This window comes from Phyllobates terribilis, unplaced genomic scaffold (genome assembly GCF_046119375.1).
Source record: "Phyllobates terribilis strain yellow unplaced genomic scaffold, ASM4611937v1 Scaffold_2__4_contigs__length_985480577, whole genome shotgun sequence".
In the NCBI taxonomy this organism is placed as follows: domain Eukaryota; kingdom Metazoa; phylum Chordata; class Amphibia; order Anura; family Dendrobatidae; genus Phyllobates; species Phyllobates terribilis.
In genome coordinates, this window is record NW_027362762.1 from 421,265,580 (window position 1) to 421,285,962 (window position 20,383).

A 20,383-nucleotide genomic window follows, 5' to 3' on the forward strand; every position below is an offset into this window, starting at 1 on the left:
GGCCAGCTCCAATGAAAATTTGATAAACAGAATAAAATTCCCTGTAAAAGTCTATTTTTACCCCCAAAAATGTCAGATTTTTTTATTGTGCTCTGAATATTCTATAATAATCTAAGTATTTATCGGTTTCTCTTGACTGTTCGAAACGTAACAGACAAATGAAAAAGATAAATGGCATTGTGAATAAAGCCTAAGAAAACTCTACTACCACATTAGTTTATGTAAGCAGGGGATGTCTTGTTTTCAAGCTCTAAAAAAGCTATATTTTTCTCAATATATCACTGGAAATCATCATGTAATTTTCGATGACACCACTTAACCTGCACAGAATAACATACAAGTGAATAAACCGGCTTACAAGCGGTAGTGCAATTCAGTAGTACTTTAGTAATTAAATTGGATTGACCTCTTCTGTCTATGTACATTTTACGTATATTAATATAACATCTGAGTCTATAAACCTTTAAGCTTCACTTATTAATCTTGACCTCTGTTAAAGTAAAGCATAACAAGTAGAGGTTGCTATAGATACTTAAGACAGACAAAACTGAACTGAGACCTAGAGAATAAAGTATTATGGATCATAAAAAATGGCACTTGACAGGGATGCGTTCACACAATAAAAATCTGATTTGTATTTTTCTTGGAAGAAATGTGAGTCTCACCCTAGAATTTCTGCAGAAAATTTGCGATTTTCTTTTCCCCAGATTCACAGAGGATTAGCCCCCAATAAGGCCTATGTATCTGCAAATTCTCTGTTGCATGTGAGCCGGGGGTTGCATGTGAGCCGGGGTTGCAGAAACCCTATTCGCATGAGTAGAATGCAAATTTCATACAAATATCAATGCACAGTGCGTGATCATACCATTATGTAATGCTAAATCCACATTTACAGATTCAATAATATTATTAAAACAAATTCCTTATTTTTATTATTATTTTTGTAAAATGAATCCTGGCCTTATGATTACAGCGGAGATGATCATGCGGGAAATGTGGTTTTAGCATTGTGTTGTGTGCTTGCTAGACAGCCTGTCAGACAGGCATATGAGGGTCCTTGGGCATCAGAGTAACAGTGGGCATCCTGTCAATTCTAACCTCGGCTCGGAATCAGTAAATACAGGCATGGACCCTGACATCTGCCCTGATTTGGTTTTTACCATTACTGCCTGCTGTAGTGGATTTGATAGTTAGTAGCCACTAACGTGTACTACATGTGCTATTATCCTAAGTCATAAGGCAAGGAACGTTAAAGGGTCTATATTAACTTTTATTAATGCTACTTCCAATAAGTGGTCCTAGAGTTCTAGTTCTTTTCCTCTCTGAAGAGGCAATTTACAAATTAAATTTCCCAGAGGAGCATGCGTGGCGTATAAGTCTCCTCACTCTGACATGCCAGGCCTGGATTGTCACTCTCCACAAGGATTTCTGATCAGAAATCTTCTTGCACAGTAGTCAGTGTGTGAGTAGCAAGTAACCAGTAAGTTACATCTGTGCTCCCCCACATAAAATACCACTGTTGCTTGTATGTTCCTCATGGAAATGTGTTAGGAAATATTAAATAGTCCAGATCATATTTTCAGATCCTATTGTTTATACAGCAGCCAAAATTTCTGTCATAGAGCAATCAAATGTTATTACATACAGTGGTCAAATCCATGATCAGGGAAATCAATTTTTCATTTCTACTTAAGTGTGTCACATAAACCAGGAGTTAGAGAAGCCAAAAGTGTCAGAATCGGCTGAATTCTAAGAAGGTTATAAGCTTGAGATAACCCCTGTAACTACTGTATGCCTGTCTCATAATCATGACCAGAACTTCCCATGAAATTAAGTTATAACGGGAATTTGTCACCAGGCTTTTGCCACCTAATTTGAGAGCAGTATAATGTAGAAACTGAGACCCTGATTCCAGCTATATGTCACTTACTGGGCTGCTTGTTGTAGTTTTGATAAAATCACATTTTATCAGCAGCAAATTATCAATAGTTTTTTACCTATGCACAGTGCACACAGAAAGCTGTCAACCAGTGGTGTGGACGGTGCTATACGGAGCTCTGCATTCAGGGAACCTGTAGATCTGCAGCAGATCAAACAGCAATTTTATCAAAACTGTTGCAAGTAGCCCAGTAAGTGATCCACTTCTGTAATCAGGGTCTCTGCCCCTACATTACACTGCTCTCAGATGGGATAGCAAAAACCTGTTGACAGATTTCCTTTAAGACAACTACTAAAACATAGCTAAAGAGATTGTCCTAAACAGGATAAAGCAATTAAACATCACTGGGGAACAAAATATTTTACACATGTCAATGACCATTTTACATTTTTGTCTAGCATTACATTAATCTCAAACATAGATTGCTATTTCCTTACCATAACTGTTGCATTAATATAATGGAGCAATGTAGAATAGTATTAATTCCACTTAAAAGAGAAGAATAGAAGAATATAATATGGCACTCACCACTGATTATTCTGTTTGTTTTATTGTATAGTTGTGCTCCCGAGATGCAACATAGAGACATATGGCATGTTGCATCCTTCAGTTCATAATACTCCTTATTTGTAAGATACAAGGGATTTTCTTCAAACTTGGCCATTTCAAAGCCACTGGTATACCAATCAGCTAGTACAATGATGGGGACCAATTTTTTCAAACTTCTTTTAGCGCAATAAAATAAATACCGCTATGGGAAGGGGATACATATAAATACCACTACGAGAAGGGGATACACATAAATACCGCTATGGGAAGGGGATATACATAAATGCCATTATGGGAAGGGGATACACATAAATACAGCTATGGGAAGGGGATATACATACAATGGGGGAAATAACTATTTGATCCCTTGTTGTTTTTGTAAGTTTGCCCACTGACAAAGACATGAACAGTCTATAATTTTAAGGGTAGGTTAATTTTAACATTGAGAGATAGAATATCCAAAAAAAAAATCAAGAAAATCACATTGTATAAATTTGATCATTTCTTTTGCATTTTGCAGTGAGAAATAAGTATTTGATCCCCTACAAACCATTATGAGTTCTGGCTCCTACAGACCAGTTAGACGCTCCTAATCAACTCATTACCTGCATTAAAGACAGCTGCTTTACATAGTCACCTGTATAAAAGACTCCTGTCCACAGACTCAATTAATCAGTCAGACTCTAACCTCTACAACATGGGCAAGACCAAAGAGCTTTCTAAGGAAGTCAGGGACAAAGTCATAGACCTGCACAAAGCTGGAATGGGCTACAAAACCATAAGTAAGATGTTGGGTGAGTCAGAAATTATTCATAATACATCAAATCCATTTTTGGTCAGTATGAATGTTTGCACTATATTGATGAATTATCCATGGTGTGGTGAATCGGATAGAATTTCTTGATTTTGCAGTTTAGATTGTTGAGGGTGTCATTTACACTCACATGTATCCCATACCAACAGCAACCAATTTTTTTATGAGGTACAAGGGTCACCATATGTGCAAATCAAGGAATTATTTCCTTATGGAGTATTTTTTGGATAATGTAAAATTGACAGCCACAGTGTACCTTATAGCACAATAACAAAATGTATGCACTGAATTATTGTGAATTTTTGTGGTGTACTGACCAAATTTATTTGGGTAGTTACCGTATATATTCTGCACTCATCACTTTTTTACAGGTAAAAGCAAGTATGTGGTATATGTAATTGTGTGTGACCGATTCAACATTGCTAAAACAATCCGCTATTTAAAGAAGTTGTCCACTACTTTTTTGAATTGCCCCAATGTATTTAGCATGTGGCCATAAGTTTTTTTGTAAATACCTTTAGTTGTATATATTGTTAGAACCTTGCTGTTAGGTTTTTTTTCCTTTGCTGGTCACATGACCTTGTTGGCCTATTTAGTCCTGCTCCGCCCTTCTGGCTTTGCTGGACTTCATTGTATATCTACTTTCTAGCTAGCCTGTGCTCTGTATCTAGCTCTGTTAGTTTGCTTGGTCTACGGACCTCTATGTTCTATCTATTTTGTTTGTTCGTCTGTCTGCTACTATTTCTGTTAGGAGGTGTCCCATATTCCTCCCAGTCCTTAGTACTTGTAGGGATTCCCTCCCCACATCTATAGGTCTTCGTACAGACTAGATTAGGACTTTAGCAGGTCTGATCGCAGGATCAGGTTCCCTGTTACATCGTAGGGATTCAGCTGAGTCTTATAGTAGGGACAGATCTCCTCTCTTTCCTTAGCTTTGGTAGCAGAACATAACAGTAAGTCCAGCCAGCAAATTCTCTAAGGAAAGATTTTTCTGTTCCATCATGGTGTCGGTTCAGGATTTGACTCATCGCCTGCAGGGACTCTCTCTGGAGGTGGCCGAGCTCCGTCAGCACGTGAGTAACTGTCCTGGAGCACATTTCTTGGAGCCTAAGGTATGTTTGCCGGATTTGTTTTTTGGTGAACACCGAGAATTTTTTTCATTTAAAAATGCTTGCTTATTGTATTTTCGTTTGAGACCTAAGTCCTCTGGGGATGAATCCCAGCGCGTAGGGTTCATAATGTCACTTTTGCGCAAAGAGCCTCAGGAGTGGGCCTTTTCTTTGCAACCTAGTGATTCATGCTTCAGATCAGTGGATAGTTTTTTTTCTGCTTTGGGACTATTATATGATGATCCTGACCGTGTCGCATCAGCTGAGACTGAGTTGAGACGTCTAAAACAAGGATCGGGTAATGTGGAAAAATATTGTACACATTTTCGTCGTTGGTCCACTCAAACAGGGTGGAACGATTCTGCTCTGAAAAGTCTATTTCTTGCTGGGCTCAGTGAAAGGGTTAAAGACCTGCTAATTGCTTATCCTACACCTGAAGATTTGCAACAGGCTATGCAATTAGCTATACGGGTGGATAGAAGACTGCGTGCTAGGGTTAATGAGAGCAAATCCTCTGCTATGTCAGTTTCTGGTTATGATAATGTGTGTACTAACAGTGGTGAACCGATGGAGATTGGATCGGTGGCACCTCGCTCTCAAGAAAAAGACCGTCGTTTTTCGCAAGGCTTGTGTTTCTATTGCGGAAAATCTGGTCATTTGATTAAAGGCTGTGAGCTTCGTATGAAGAAAGAAAAAAAAATGGTCAGTCACGCCCGTATTGCCTGTTTAAATTCCAAGGGTATATTTTTAGCTGCTTCCACGATTGCTCAGGAAAAATTAATGGAATTTCGGGTGTTTGTTGATTGCGGGTCTACACTGAATGTAATTGATGGGGGATTCGTGGAAAAACTCAATTTAAAACCTGAACTTTTGTCATCCCCCATTGCTGTGGTTTCTGTGGATGGCTCCCCTTTGAAGAATATTACTCTCAAGGTCAGTGAATTTCCTCTCACTATTAATGGTGTTCACCATGAGAAATTGGATTTGGTAGTGTTGAATAACTTGCCTTCTCCAGTAATATTGGGTTTGCCCTGGTTAAAATTTCACAATCCTGTACTGGATTGGTCTACCAGTGAAATTAAATCCTGGAGCCATAAATGTTATGACAAGTGTTGTAACGGGCGTATTGCAGCTTTGGATAGGGGAGAATTGCCTGTTCCTATTCAGGATTTTTGGAGAGTTTTTTCTGAGAAGGAATCGCAGGTTTTGCCTCCCCAGAGAGACTATGATTGTTCTATTGAATTTGTCCCTGGAGCGACTCTTCCTAAGAGTCGTTTATTTAACCTTACTATTCCTGAGAGGAAGGCTTTGGAGGAATACATACAGACAAGCTTGGCCGCCGGTCACATTAGGCCCTCTAAGTCTCCTGTGGCGGTTGGATTTTTTTTTGTAAAAAAAAAGGACGGCGGTTTACGTCCTTGTCTGGATTTTCGTGAGATTAACAAAATTACGGTACGCAATCCTTACCCACTGCCATTGATTCCTGATCTGTTTAACCAGTTATTGGGGGCCAAGTGGTTCTCTAAAATTGACCTTAAGGGGGCATACAATCTGTTGCGCATGAAGGAGGGTGATGAATGGAAGACTGCTTTTAACACTCCTGTGGGTCATTTTGAGAATCTGGTTATGCCTTTTGGTCTTACTAATGCTCCTGCATTTTTTCAGAATCTGATTAATGACATCCTTAGACCTTTGATCGGTAAAAATGTGGTTGTGTATTTGGATGACATTTTGATTTATTCGCCAGATCTGGAGTCTCATTGGCGGAGCGTGCGTGAGGTATTACAGTTATTAATGGACAATTCACTTTTTGCTAAGCTGGAGAAATGTGAGTTCGCTGTACAGAGAATTAGTTTTTTGGGCTACATTATCTCCAGCAAAGGTTTTGAGATGGATCCGGTTAAGGTTCAGGCTGTGCAGGAATGGCCTAGGCCTATTGGTTTGAAATCGATACAGAGGTTTTTGGGTTTCGCCAATTACTATAGAAAGTTCATAAAAAATTTTTCTAGTATTGTCAAACCTCTGACTGATCTCACCAGGAAAGGTGCTGATGCGGTTCAGTGGTCTTCTGAGGCCATTGAAGCTTTTGTGTATCTCAAGGAGAGGTTCACCTCTGCTCCCATCCTTATGCAGCCTGATGTTACTAGGCCGTTTTTGGTTGAGGTTGATGCTTCCTCTGTGGGGGTTGGCGCAGTATTGTCTCAGGATAACGGGGATGGATTACATCCCTGTGCCTTTTTTTCAAAAAAATTTTCGGAGACTGAATTGAATTACGATATTGGTAATCGGGAATTATTGGCTATTAAACTCGCATTTGAACACTGGCGCCACTTCTTGGAAGGTGCGGAATTTCCCGTTCAGGTTCTTACGGATCATAAAAATCTGATATATCTTGATGCTGCCAAGCGCCTGAATGCCCGTCAGGCTAGGTGGGCACTGTTTTTCTCGCGGTTTAATTTCTCCGTTACTTACATCCCTGGTACTAAGAATGTTAAGGCGGATGCCTTGTCTCGTAGTTTTTCTCCCATAGTCGGTGCTGAGAAAGAGGAAAACATTTTACAAGAAGGTGTTGTGATAGCTGCTTTAGACTCCGTTTTGGAAGATGAGATTCTTAAAGCTCAGGAGAATGCCCCATCTAACACTCCTCATGGGAGGTTGTTTGTGCCTGAGACCTTTAGGAGAGATTTGTTTGTTGAGTGTCACGAATCTCGGTTGGCAGGTCATCCCGGAATCTCTGAGACCAAGAGACTGGTGGGTCGCAGTTTTTGGTGGCCTGGATGGCAGAAGGAAGTCATTAAGTGGGTGCGCCAATGTACTATATGTGCTAGATCTAAGTCCTCACATACTCCCGCTGCGGGGTTGCTTTGTCCTTTAGAGGTCCCCAGTGCTCCTTGGACACATTTGGCTATGGACTTTATAACTGACCTTCCCCCCTCTGAGAGTTTTACTGTCATCTGGGTGGTCGTGGACCGTTTTAGCAAGATGTGTCACTTGGTTCCCTTCGTCAAACTGCCCTGCGCTAAAACTCTCGCTAAGGCCTTTGTCAAGGAAATTGTCAGACTTCATGGCGTTCCTACTGACATTGTTTCTGATAGGGGTCCTCAGTTCGTGGCTCGTTTTTGGCGTGCCTTTTGTGACAGGTTGGGAATTCATTTGTCGTTTTCGTCCGGATATCATCCTGAATCTAATGGCCAGACAGAAAGGAAAAACCAGGATGTTGAGCAGTTCTTGCGTTGTTTTGTGGCAGACAATCAAGAGGGGTGGTCTGAGTTTCTGCCACTTGCCGAATTTGCTCTGAACAATCATACATCTTCTTCTGCTGGTTGTTCGCCTTTTTTTTGTTGTTCTGGGAGACATCCGTCGTTTGGGTCGTTCTCCAAGTTGGGATCTGCCGTGCCTGAGGAGGAGAATTTTTCCGGTGATTTGGAAAGAGTTTGGACGGATGTGCATGGTAATCTTCAGGAGGCCAACAGAAAATCTAAAGACTACTTTGATAGGAAACGACAGGAGGTTTTGTTCGCTGTTGGTGACATGGTTTGGTTGTCCTCTAGGAATCTGCGGTTGAGGATTCCTTCTAAGAAATTGGGTCCCAAGTTTGTAGGGCCCTTTAAGGTGCTTCAGGTTGTCAACCAATCTGCTGTTAGGTTGGAGGTTCCTACCTCCTGGAGAATTAATCCGGTCTTTCATGTCTCTCTGTTAAAAAAAGCTGTTGTGTCGGATGGTGACGCCTCTGCCTCTGTTCCTCCGGTGGTGGAGGACGGGGAATATGAAATTTCTCGCATCCTTGACTCTAGACGGTATAGAGGTAGTTTGCAGTATCTTGTGGCCTGGAAAGGTTTCGGACCCGAGGATAACTCTTGGGTGAGGTCAGATGATGTTTCCGCGTCCAGACTTATCAGAGCGTTTCACAGGAGATTTCCTGATAAGCCCGGTCCTAGGGGATCCGGAGGATCCTCTTAGAAGGGGGGGTACTGTTAGAACCTTGCTGTTAGGTTTTTTTTCCTTTGCTGGTCACATGACCTTGTTGGCCTATTTAGTCCTGCTCCGCCCTTCTGGCTTTGCTGGACTTCATTGTATATCTACTTTCTAGCTAGCCTGTGCTCTGTATCTAGCTCTGTTAGTTTGCTTGGTCTACGGACCTCTATGTTCTATCTATTTTGTTTGTTCGTCTGTCTGCTACTATTTCTGTTAGGAGGTGTCCCATATTCCTCCCAGTCCTTAGTACTTGTAGGGATTCCCTCCCCACATCTATAGGTCTTCGTACAGACTAGATTAGGACTTTAGCAGGTCTGATCGCAGGATCAGGTTCCCTGTTACATCGTAGGGATTCAGCTGAGTCTTATAGTAGGGACAGATCTCCTCTCTTTCCTTAGCTTTGGTAGCAGAACATAACATATATTGCCTGTGAGGGGCGCTATCACTGGCCACTCACAGGCATAAATACCACTATGGGAAGGGGATATACATAAATACCGCTATGGGAAGGAATACACATAAATACCACTAAGAGAAGGGTATACACATAAATACCACTACGAGAAGGGGATACACATAAATACCACTACGAGAAGGGGATACACACAAATACAGCTATGGGAAGGGGATACACATAAATACCGTTATGGGAAGGGGATACACATGAATACAACTACGAGAAGGGGATACACATAAATACCACTACGAGAAGGGGGATACACATAAATACCACTACGGGAAGGGGATACAAATAAATAGCGCTAAGGGAAGGAATACACAAATACCGCTATGGGAAGGGGATACACATAAATACCGCTATGGGAGGGGGATACACATAAATACAGCTATGGGAAGGGGATACACATAAATACCGCTATGGGAGGGGGATACACATAAATACAGCTATGGGAAGGGGATACACATAAATACAGCTATGGGAAGGGGATACACATAAATAAAGAAAGGAGACAACTGTTGGTGCAATAGTAAGAAAATGGAAGAAATACAAAATGACTGTCAATCGACATCCATCTGGGGCACCATGCAAAATCTCACCTCGTGGAGTATCCTTGATCATGGGGAAAGTGAGAGATCAGCCTAAAACTATACAAGGGTAACTTGTTAATGATCTTAAGGCAGCTGGGACCACAGTCACCAAGAAAACCATTGGTAACACATTACGCCTTAAAGGTTTAAAATCCTGCAGTGCTCGCAAGGTCCCCCTGCTCAGGAAGGCACATGTGCAGGTGAGTCTGAAGTTTCTCTATGAACACCTGGATGATTTTGTGAGTTATTGGGAGAAGATGCTGTGGTCAGATGAAACAAAAATTTAGCTCTTTGGCATTAATTCAACTCACCGTGTTTGGAGGAAGAAAAAGGATGAGTACAACCCTAAGAACATCGTCCCAACCGTGAAGCATGGTGGGGGAAACATACTTTGTGGGTGATTTTCTACAAAGGGGACAAGACGACTGCACCATACTGAAGGGTAGATGTATGAGGTCATGTATCGCAATATTTTGGCCAACAACCTCCTTCCCTCAGTAAGAGCATTGAAGATGGGTCGTGGATGGGTCTTCCAGCAAGACAATGACCTAAAGCATACAGCCAAGGCAACAAAGGAGTGTCTCAAAAAGAAGCACAGTAAAGACATGTAGTGGTCTGGCCAGTCTCCAGACCTTAATCCCACAGAAAACTTATGGAGGAAGTTGAAGCTCTGAGTTGCCAAGCGGCAGCCTCAAAATCTTAATGATTTAGAGATGATTTGCAAAGAGGAGTGGACCAAAATTCCTCCTGACATGTGCGCAAACCTCATCATCAACTACAAACAACATCTGACTGCTGGGCTTGACAACAAGGGTTTTGCTACCAAGTATTAAGTGTTGTTTGCCAGAAGGATCAAATACTTATTTCTCACTGCAAAATGAAAAAAAATTATTTAATTTATACAATGTGATTTTCTTTTGATATTCTATCGCTCAATGTCTCTCTTAAAATTATAGACTCTTCATGTCTTTGTCAGTGGGCAAACTTACAAAAACAGTAAGAAATCAAATACTTATTTCCCCCACTGTAAATACTGCTATGGAATGGAAAGGGGATACATATAAACACCGCTATGGGAAGGGGATAAACATAAATAAAGCTATGGGAAGAGGATACACATGAATACCGCTACAGGAAGGGGATACACATAAATACCGCTACAGGAAGGGGATACACATAAATACCGCAATGGGAAGAGGATACACATGAATACCGCTACAGGAAGGGGATACACATAAATACCACTACGAGAAGAGGATACACATGAATACCGCTACAGCAAGGGGATACACATAAATACCACTACGAGAAGAGGATACACATAAATACCACTACGAGAAGGGGATACACATAAATACCGCTACGAGAAGAGGATACACATAAATACCACTACGAGAAGGGGATACACATAAATACCACTACGAGAAGAGGATACACATAAATACCACTACGAGAAGGGGATACACATAAATACCACTACGAGAAGAGGATACACATAAATACCACTACGAGAAGGGGATACACATAAATACCACTACGAGAAGGGGATACACATAAATACTGCTAAGGGAAGGGGATACACATAAATACCGCTACAGCAAGGGGATACACATAAATACCACTACGAGAAGGGGATACACATAAATACCACTACGAGAAGGGGATACACAAAAATACCACTACGAGAAGGGGATACACATGAATACCGATACAGGAAGGGGATACACATAAATACCACTACAAGAAGGGGATACACATAAATACCGCTACGGGAAGAGGATACACATAAATACCACTACGAGAAGGGGATACACATAAATACCACTACGAGAAGGGGATACACATAAATACCACTACTAGAAGGGGATACACATAAATACCACTACGATAAGGGGATACACATAAATACCGCTACGGGAAGGGGATACACATAAATACCGCTAAAGGAAGGAATACACATAAATACCACTACAATAAGGGGATACACATAAATACCACTACGATAAGGGGATACACATAAATACCACTACGGGAAGGGGATACACATAAATACCACTACGAGAAGGGGATACACATAAATACCGCTACGGGAAGGGGAGACACATAAATACCGCTAAAGGAAGGAATACACATAAATACCACTACAATAGGGGATACACATAAATACCACTACAATAAGGGGATACACATAAATACCACTACGATAAGGGGATACACATAAATACTACTACGGGAAGGGGATACACATAAATACTGCTAAGGGAAGGAGATACAAATAAATACCAGTGCGAGAAGGGGATACACATAAATACCGCTACGAGAAGGGGATACACATAAATACCACTGCGAGAAGGGATACACATAAATATCACTACGGGAAGGGGATACACATAAATAGCACTACGGGAAGGAATACACATAAATACCGCTATGGGAAGGGATACACATAAATACCACTACGAGAAGGGGATACACATAAATACTGCTACGGGAAGGGGATATACATGAATACCGCTACGGGAATGGGATACACATAAATACTGCTACAGGAAGGGGATACACATGAATACCGATACAGGAAGGGGATACACATAAATACGACTACGAGAAGGGGATACACATAAATACCGCTCCGGGAAGGGGATATACATAAATACCACTACAAGGAGGGGATACACATAAATACAGCTATGGGAATGGGATACACATAAATGCCACTACGAGAAGGGATACACATAAATACCACTACGGGAAGGGGATACACATAAATACTGCTACGGGAAGGGGATACACATAAATACCGCTACGGGAAGGGGATACACATAAATACCGCTAAGGGAAGGAACACACATAAATACCACTACGAGAAGGGGATACACATAAATACCACTACGAGAAGGGGATACACATGAATACCGCTACAGGAAGGGGATACACATAAATACCACTACGAGAAGGGGATACACATAAATACCGCTACAGGAAGGGGATACACATAAATACCACTACGAGAAGGGGATACACATAAATACCACTACGAGAAGGGGATACACATGAATACCGCTACAGGAAGGGGATACACATAAATACCACTACGAGAAGGGGATACACATAAATACCGCTATGGGAAGGATACACATAAATACCACTACGAGAAGGGGATACACATAAATACCACTACGAGAAGGGGATACACATAAATACAGCTATGGGAAGGGGATACACATAAATACCACTACGGGAAGGGGATACACATAAATACCGCTATGGAAAGGAATACACATAAATACCACTACGAGAAGGGGATACACATAAATACAGCTATGGGAAGGGGATACACATAAATACCACTACGGGAAGGGGATACACATAAATACCGCTATAGAAAGGGGATACACATAAATGCCACTACGGGAAGGGGATACACATAAATACCGCTATGGGAAGGAATACACATAAATACCACTACAAGAAGGGGATACACATAAATACTGATATGGGAAGGAATACACAAATACCACTACGAGAAGGGGATACACATAAATACCGTTATGGGAAGGAATACACATAAATACCACTACAAGAAGGGGATACACATAAATACCGTTATGGGAAGGAATACACAAATACCACTACGGGAAGGGGATACACATAAATACCACTACAAGAAGGGGATACACATAAATACCGTTATGGGAAGGAATACACATAAATACCGTTATGGGAAGGAATACACATAAATACCACTACGAGAAGGGGATAAACATAAATAATGCTATGGAAAGGGGATACACATAAATACCGCTAAGGGAAGGGGATACACATAAATACAGCTACGGGAAGGGGATACACATAAATACCACTACGAGAAGGGGATACACATAAATACAGCTATGGGAAGGGGATACACATAAATATCGCTATGGGAATGGGATACACATAAATACCGCTACGGAAAAGGGATACACAAATACCACTATGGGAAGGAATACACAAATACCACTACGAGAAGGAATACACATAAATACAGATACAGGAAGGGGATACACATGAATACCACTACGAGAAGGGGATAGACATAAATACCACTACGGGAAAGGGATACACTCAAATACCACTACGGGAAGGGGATACACAAATACAGCTACGGGAAAGGGAAACAAAAAAATACCACTACGAGAAGGGGAAACACATAAATACCGCTAAGGGAAGTGTGGCACCCCTGAGGGTTCAGTCGCCACAGAGGTGCTGCATTTCATCCAGAGGTGTGGTATCTCACTCTCAGCTAAGGATGGAGTACTGTCCGGGACCCAAACACCTGCATCCAACACTACACTACTCCAGACCAGCAGGAGGGGCAAGATGCACTGCTGCGCTGCTGAGCCCTGACCCTGGCTGGAGTGTGGGGAACCATGTAGCGGGTGTGGGTGAAGGAAGAAGTTCAGGGGAGCACATGAGAAGGAGTAGTATAAAAAGGGAAGCCATATTGGGTGTGAGTTCAGTTCAGTTCAGTGGAGTGGAGTGGAGTTCAGTCAGAGGAGGACAGTGAAGGGAGCAGGCGCTCTGCAGGAGCTCTGCTCAGGAGGAAGAGAGACTGAAGAGAGGAGAGGAGCAGGGCGGAAGGCTCCAAGAAAGAAAGAGTGGATCCTAGGGGTACGGGAAGTGCTGGAGGCCACCAGTATGCCCGAATCTACCAGGAGTGGAAGGAACAAGCCACAGAGGGGACCGACCCCTAACTAGTGAGAATTGCAAATTCAACTAGAAACCGGAGGCTTCTGCACTTTCAGGGTGTAGTTGCCACAGCCACAATTAATCACCAAAAAGGTAGCTGCACAGGATCCAGGGAACTCAAGGTTGCCCACCAAGATCTGAGGTTACCGGCTTGGGACACTGATTGTGAGGCGCAGGGTAGGCGGGTGAGAGCCAGTGCAGGAAGCCGACTGAGAAAGGCACACAGAACAGGGTCACGTTAAGTACTTCCGACATACCTGAGGGATTGCTGAACCCCTGCCTTGGTGAACGCAGAACGACGTGGGTGGTGATAATTGGCCATTGTAACCAGGAGCAATGTGATAACCATGAGTAAGCCCTGAAGACTGCACCCCACTGTCTCTGTGAATTATTACTGCATCATCATCCCCTGCACCACACTGCACAACAACATCTGCCTCATCTAAAATCACCACAGCAACGTGCTGGAGCTTAGCTTTACCTGTGGAGAGCTGAACCTACTCTGCTGCATTACCAACAGCTCCAGAGGACCTGCTCCACAGCGGCGGTTCCCTTTAGCCGCATACCACAGGCGGCGTCACGAACACTAAACATAAAAACTATAATCCTTTTCTTTAAAACCCCTTTTATTGACCGCCCTGGGTCACGGACCGGGTCACTGCCACTGTGACATCTCCCTTAGCAACGACCGTCCCGGCTACCGAGTACCCCACGGCCCAAGGGGCGCGTCAGAAGGAATACACATAAATACCGCTATGGGAAGGGGATAGACATAAATACCGCTATGGGAAGTGGATACACATAAATACCACTATGGAAAGGGGATACACATAAATACCGCTACGGGAAGGGGATACACATAAATACCGCTACGGGAAGGGGATACACATAAATAAAGCTAAGGGAAGGGGATACACATAATTACCGCTAAGGGAAGGGGATACACATAAATACCACTACGAGAAGGGGATACACATAAATACCGCTATGGAAAGGGGATACACATAAATACCGCTATAGGAAGGGGATACACATAAATACCACTACGAGAAGGCGATACACATGAATACCGCTACGGGAAGGGGATACACATAAATACAGATATGGGAAGGGGATACACATGAATACCACTACGAGAAGGGGATACACATGAATACCACTATGGGAAGGGGATACACTCGAATACCACTACGGGAAGGGGATACACATAAATACCTCAGCCACTCACAAAGATGGCCACACACTGGACCTCATCTTCAGCCCCCTCTGTTCCCTATCTAACTTCTCTAACTCTCCTCTCCCCCTGTCTCACCACACCCTACTCACATTCTCTTCCCTCTCCTGTCCAGGTGCACAAGCCCCACTCCACAAACTTGCACACCCTTGCAGAAATCTCAAACACCTTGAACTACACTCACTCTCTGAATCCCTTCTCCCTCTTGCAGACATAAGTTCATTACACGATGCAGATGCTGCTGCCACTTTATATAACACCACAACAGCTGCATCTCTCAATTCGGTCGCCCCACTAACACATCACACAGCTCGTACACTCAACAGGCAACCCTGGCACACCAACCTGACTAAAGAACTGCGAAGGGCCTCCAGGGTTGCTGAGTGGAGATGGAAAAGGTCCCACTCCAATGAGCATTTCATCTCATTCAAATATTCCCTCACTTCAAGTCCACATTTATACACAGCAAAACAAACATACTTCTCATCTCTCATATCCTCCCTTTCTCACAATCCTAAACAGCTATTCAACACTTTGAATTCTCTCCTCCATCCCCCAGTACATCCTCCCTCTCCTCTCATCTCAGCCAGACTTGGCCTCATTCTTCAAGCAGAAGATTGACACCATTAAACAAAGCTTCTGCCTAAAGTCCCCACAACCCCTCCTCATATCTACTCAACTCTCCCTCTCCAAAACCAGCTTCTCCACCATGACGGGCGATCAGGTTCCCTCTTTACTCTCCAAATCACACCTTACCACCTGCGAACTTGACCCAATCCTGTCCCATCTCATCCCTAACCTAACCACAGTATTCATCCCAACCCACCTTTTCCACCTGTCACTAACAATTGGTGTCTTCCCCTCATGCTTCAAACATGCCTCGATCACACGCATCTTCAAAAAGCCCTCCCTTGACTTATCCTCTCTGACTAGCTATCGCCCCATATAACTTCTTCCCTACGCCTCAAAACTACTGGAACAACACGTACATTCTGAACTGTCCTCCCACCTCTCCTCCTGCTCCCTCTTTGACTGCTTACAATCCGGCTTGCGTCCGCATCACTCTACTGAAACTGCCCTGACTAAAGTCACCAATGACCTACTAACTCCCAAATCCAAGCGACACTACACTGTCCTCCTCCTACTGGACCTGTTATCTGCTTTTGACACAGTGGACCATTCCCTCTTACTACAAACTCTCTCATGTCTCGGCATCACAGACTTTGCCCTATCTTGGATCTCTTCATACCTAACAGACCGAATATTCAGTGTCTCCCACTCACTACCTCCTCATCTCGCCCCTATCTGTCGGTGTCCCTCAAGGTTCAGTTCTAGGACCCCTGCTCTTCTCCATCTACACCTTTGGCCTGGGACAGCTCATAAAGTCTCACGGCTTTCAGTATCATCTCTATGCTGATGACACACATGTGGCACCCCAGGGGTCCGGTTGCCACAGTAGCATTGCCTCCCTCAAAAGAGGTAATGCCATGCCTGGAAGCAAGCAGGGATCCCATAGTCAGGGATACTAAACATGCAACACTTTCCTGGCTCCAGACCAGCAAGGGGAGTCCCCTCCCCTTGGCAACTGGGATCTGGTGGCGGGGTTAGTCATTCTTAGTGTTAGGAGTTGAAGCAAGGACGTCGAGGAGAGAGGAGCTGGGGACTGGAGCAGCGCGGCAGCTCACCCCAGACGTACCGCACAGAAGAACCGGACACCGGAGTCCGAGGCTGTGGAGCACTGAATGCCCAGCCGCAGAAACCGGAGGGCAGGAAACTGCAGGTCTCCTGGCCCCATCAGACGCCCGGAGGCTCAGCAGCACCGCAGGGTCCAGCACCGCCACGAGGGAGCGACGCAACAGCAAGGCCCAAGCAGCCTGCCATACGGGTGAGCACAGAAACGCCACACTCAGGGATGAGGGTCACCGCACCGTTACAAGCAGCAGGGCCAAAGAGTTTAGTGGAAAGGGAAGGCCTCCAACTTTACCTGGCAAGGAGGATTCTTTACTTGCTTCCAGGCTGCGCGGACTTCCACTTCTAGCCAGTACCCTAGTCCCGGCTTGTTTAATCAGCACCAGTAAAGACCCTGGGACTGCACTTCCTTGTCTCTGTGTTTCTTGCTGCGCCATAAACCCCTGCATTACAACGCCCAGCACAACCTGCAATATCCACACTGCCCTGGAGCTAGCTCTTCCTGTGGAGAGCCACACCATCCCAGCTGCAGTAACATCAGCTTCAGAGGACTGCTCCGCATCGGCGGCTCCCTTTAGCCGCATTCCACAGGTGGCGTCACGAACTCTATAAAAACTCTATAAATCCCCTATATATAACCCCTTTTACTGACCTCCCTGGGTCACGGACCGGGTCACCGCCACTGTGACATTCCCCCAGCATCTACCGGCCCGGCACCGGGTACCCCACGGCCCAGGGGGCGCGTCACACAGATCTACCTCTCTGGACCTGATATCACCTCCTTACTAACCAGAATCCCACAATGTATGTCTGCTATTTCATCCTTCTTTTCTGATAGATTTCTAAAACTTAATTTGGATAAAACTGAATTCATCATCTTTCCATCGTCTCACTCAACCCCTCCATCTGACCTATCCATCATAGTCAATGGCTGCTCACTCTCCCTAGTCCCGCAAGCTCGCTGGACTCTAATCTCTCCTTCAAACCTCATATCCAAGCCCTTTCCACTTCCTGCTGACTCCAACTCAAAAATATCTCCTGGATCCGCACATTCCTCAATCACGAATTTGCAAAAACACTAGTGTACTCCCTCATCATCTCCCGCCTCGACTAACGCAACCTCCTGCTCTGTAGCCTCACCTCTAATACTCTCGCACCCCTCCAATCGATCCTTAACTCTGCTGCCCGACTAATCCACCTGTCCCCCGCTATTCCCTAGTCTCTCCTCTCTGTCAATCCCTTCACTGACTCCCCATTACCCAGAGACTCCAGTTCAAAACCCTAACCATGGCATAGAAAGCCATCCACAACCTGTCTCCTCCATACATCTGTGACCTAGTCTCCCGGTACTTACCTGCACGCAACCTCCGATCCTCACAAGATCTCCTTCTCTACTCCCCTCTTATCTCCTCTTCCCACAATCGCATATAAGATGTCTACCCCAACACATGAGACTCTCGCCTACCCATGGAAACCTTCAAAAGGAACCTGAAGACCCACCTCTTTCGATAACCTACAATCTGCAGTAACTCTCGCTACACCATACTGCTGCATGACCAGCTCTACTCTCACCTACTGTATCCTCCCCCATCCTTTGTAGATTGTGAGCCCTCGCAGGCAGAAGGGGCATCTCTCCTCCGGTAGCATGTCGTGGATTGGAAGAAGCATAACGAACAAACGAAACAGCTATCTCTGTGCTACATCTTGTGACCCTGATTATGTAATTAAGCAAACTAAATTGTCAATTTGTAGTATTAAAGTGGACTTTATACAATGCTCGGCTTGTTGCTGAGCACCACCTTGCCTGACAGTATGTCTTCTGAATGAATGCTTTAAATCAGTGTTTCCCAACTCCAGTCCTCAGGAGCCACCAACAGGTCATGTTTTCAGGATTTCCTTAGTAGTGGTGGATTTTTGCATGTGCAGATGATGCAATTATCACCTGGGCCATACTAAAGTAATCCTGAAAACATGTCCTGTTGGTGGCTCCTGAGAACTGGAGTTGGGGAACACTGCTTTAAATGATTAGTGAAATGCTGTACGGCGGCAGCACCAGCATTATCGATGGATGGATTGTGGTAAAGCACACCAGTGCAAAGTGTTCTACCACATAATTGTTTTAATATTAGAAACACATGGTCAAAATAAATCTGGAACATGGAACAGAAATGCTTTGGCAAAAACCTTGTGTAGACACCTTCCTTAACTTCATGACACTTTGAAGGCACGGAATAGAATGCTTTCAAATAGTAGGAGCATACAAATAGACTGTCTAAAATTAATTCATCAATGCAGGGATCAATTAAGAAATTACCCTGGTGACGATTTCGACTTCCTGCTGTATCCTAGGACCCAGACGCTGCTTGGCAAGAGACACCTTGGTTTTCATATTGTTCCAGCGTGCTGGCATTGTCCTATAAAGGAGCTCACTCTCTGTTGGAAGATACATCTGATGCTTTCCTAAAAGTGTGACTGTCTTCTGCAACACAGCGAACTGCACCTCCATTTCCACTTGCTTAGAAGAAACCTTATTCAGTAAGATATAGTGTATAAGCATTAAACATTACATACACTCATGAAAGCAGCTTGAACAGTTTTTGATCTAAAATCTGACATGTGAACACGTATAAAACATGTAAATGGTTGAATAGCTATAGGAACTGAACTAAAAAAAACAAAACAGTAAAACCTTGATTCATCATTTGTATAGTTTTTACTTTGTTTTTTATTCCACTGGTGGATTTTATGGCATAAAAATGTTGCAAAAGCTATTATAAATTTAGCGCATACATAAAAATGGCTAAAAAAAAACCCTTTTACTCCAAAAAAGACACAAAAATAATGATGAATTGAGGTCTAACTATTTTATGGTCAAACTTTTAGGGCCTGAATTGCTGACCCACAGTAACCATGTTTATACATTTATGCACATACAGTATGCATAGGCCAAAAATGTCCCCCCTAGGGCAAGAATGTCCCGTCTAGGCCTGAATTCAATAGTGACACATCAGATTTTTGTGAAGGGTGCTTCTGACTTCAGTAGAAACACCTACATTCAACTTTTATTTTATTTTATTATATTCATTTGTTATTATGAAAAAAAATACGTTATTACAAATACAATATATTTTTTTTTTAGACATACACAAAAATATTCATTATCTGGTCATTTTCTGGTTCATTCTTATCTTAGAATTACTGATTTAGTCTCAAATATTCTGCATCCTGTAATATATTTCAAGACTCTGGAGACACCCAAATGTACCAACAGAAAGAAGTAGCCCATGGAGACTCAT

At 43.4% G+C, this 20,383-nt stretch overlaps 1 protein-coding gene across 1 annotated transcript in view; it reads right to left on the reverse strand.

The window, feature by feature from the left end:
* LOC141213014 (uncharacterized) overlaps positions 1-20,383 on the reverse strand; it is a 903,379-nt gene that overhangs the window by 668,514 nt on the left and 214,482 nt on the right. Inside the window, 1 exon segment of the mRNA XM_073665145.1 lies at positions 19,402-19,614. Coding sequence (XP_073521246.1) covers positions 19,402-19,614 — 213 coding nt within the window.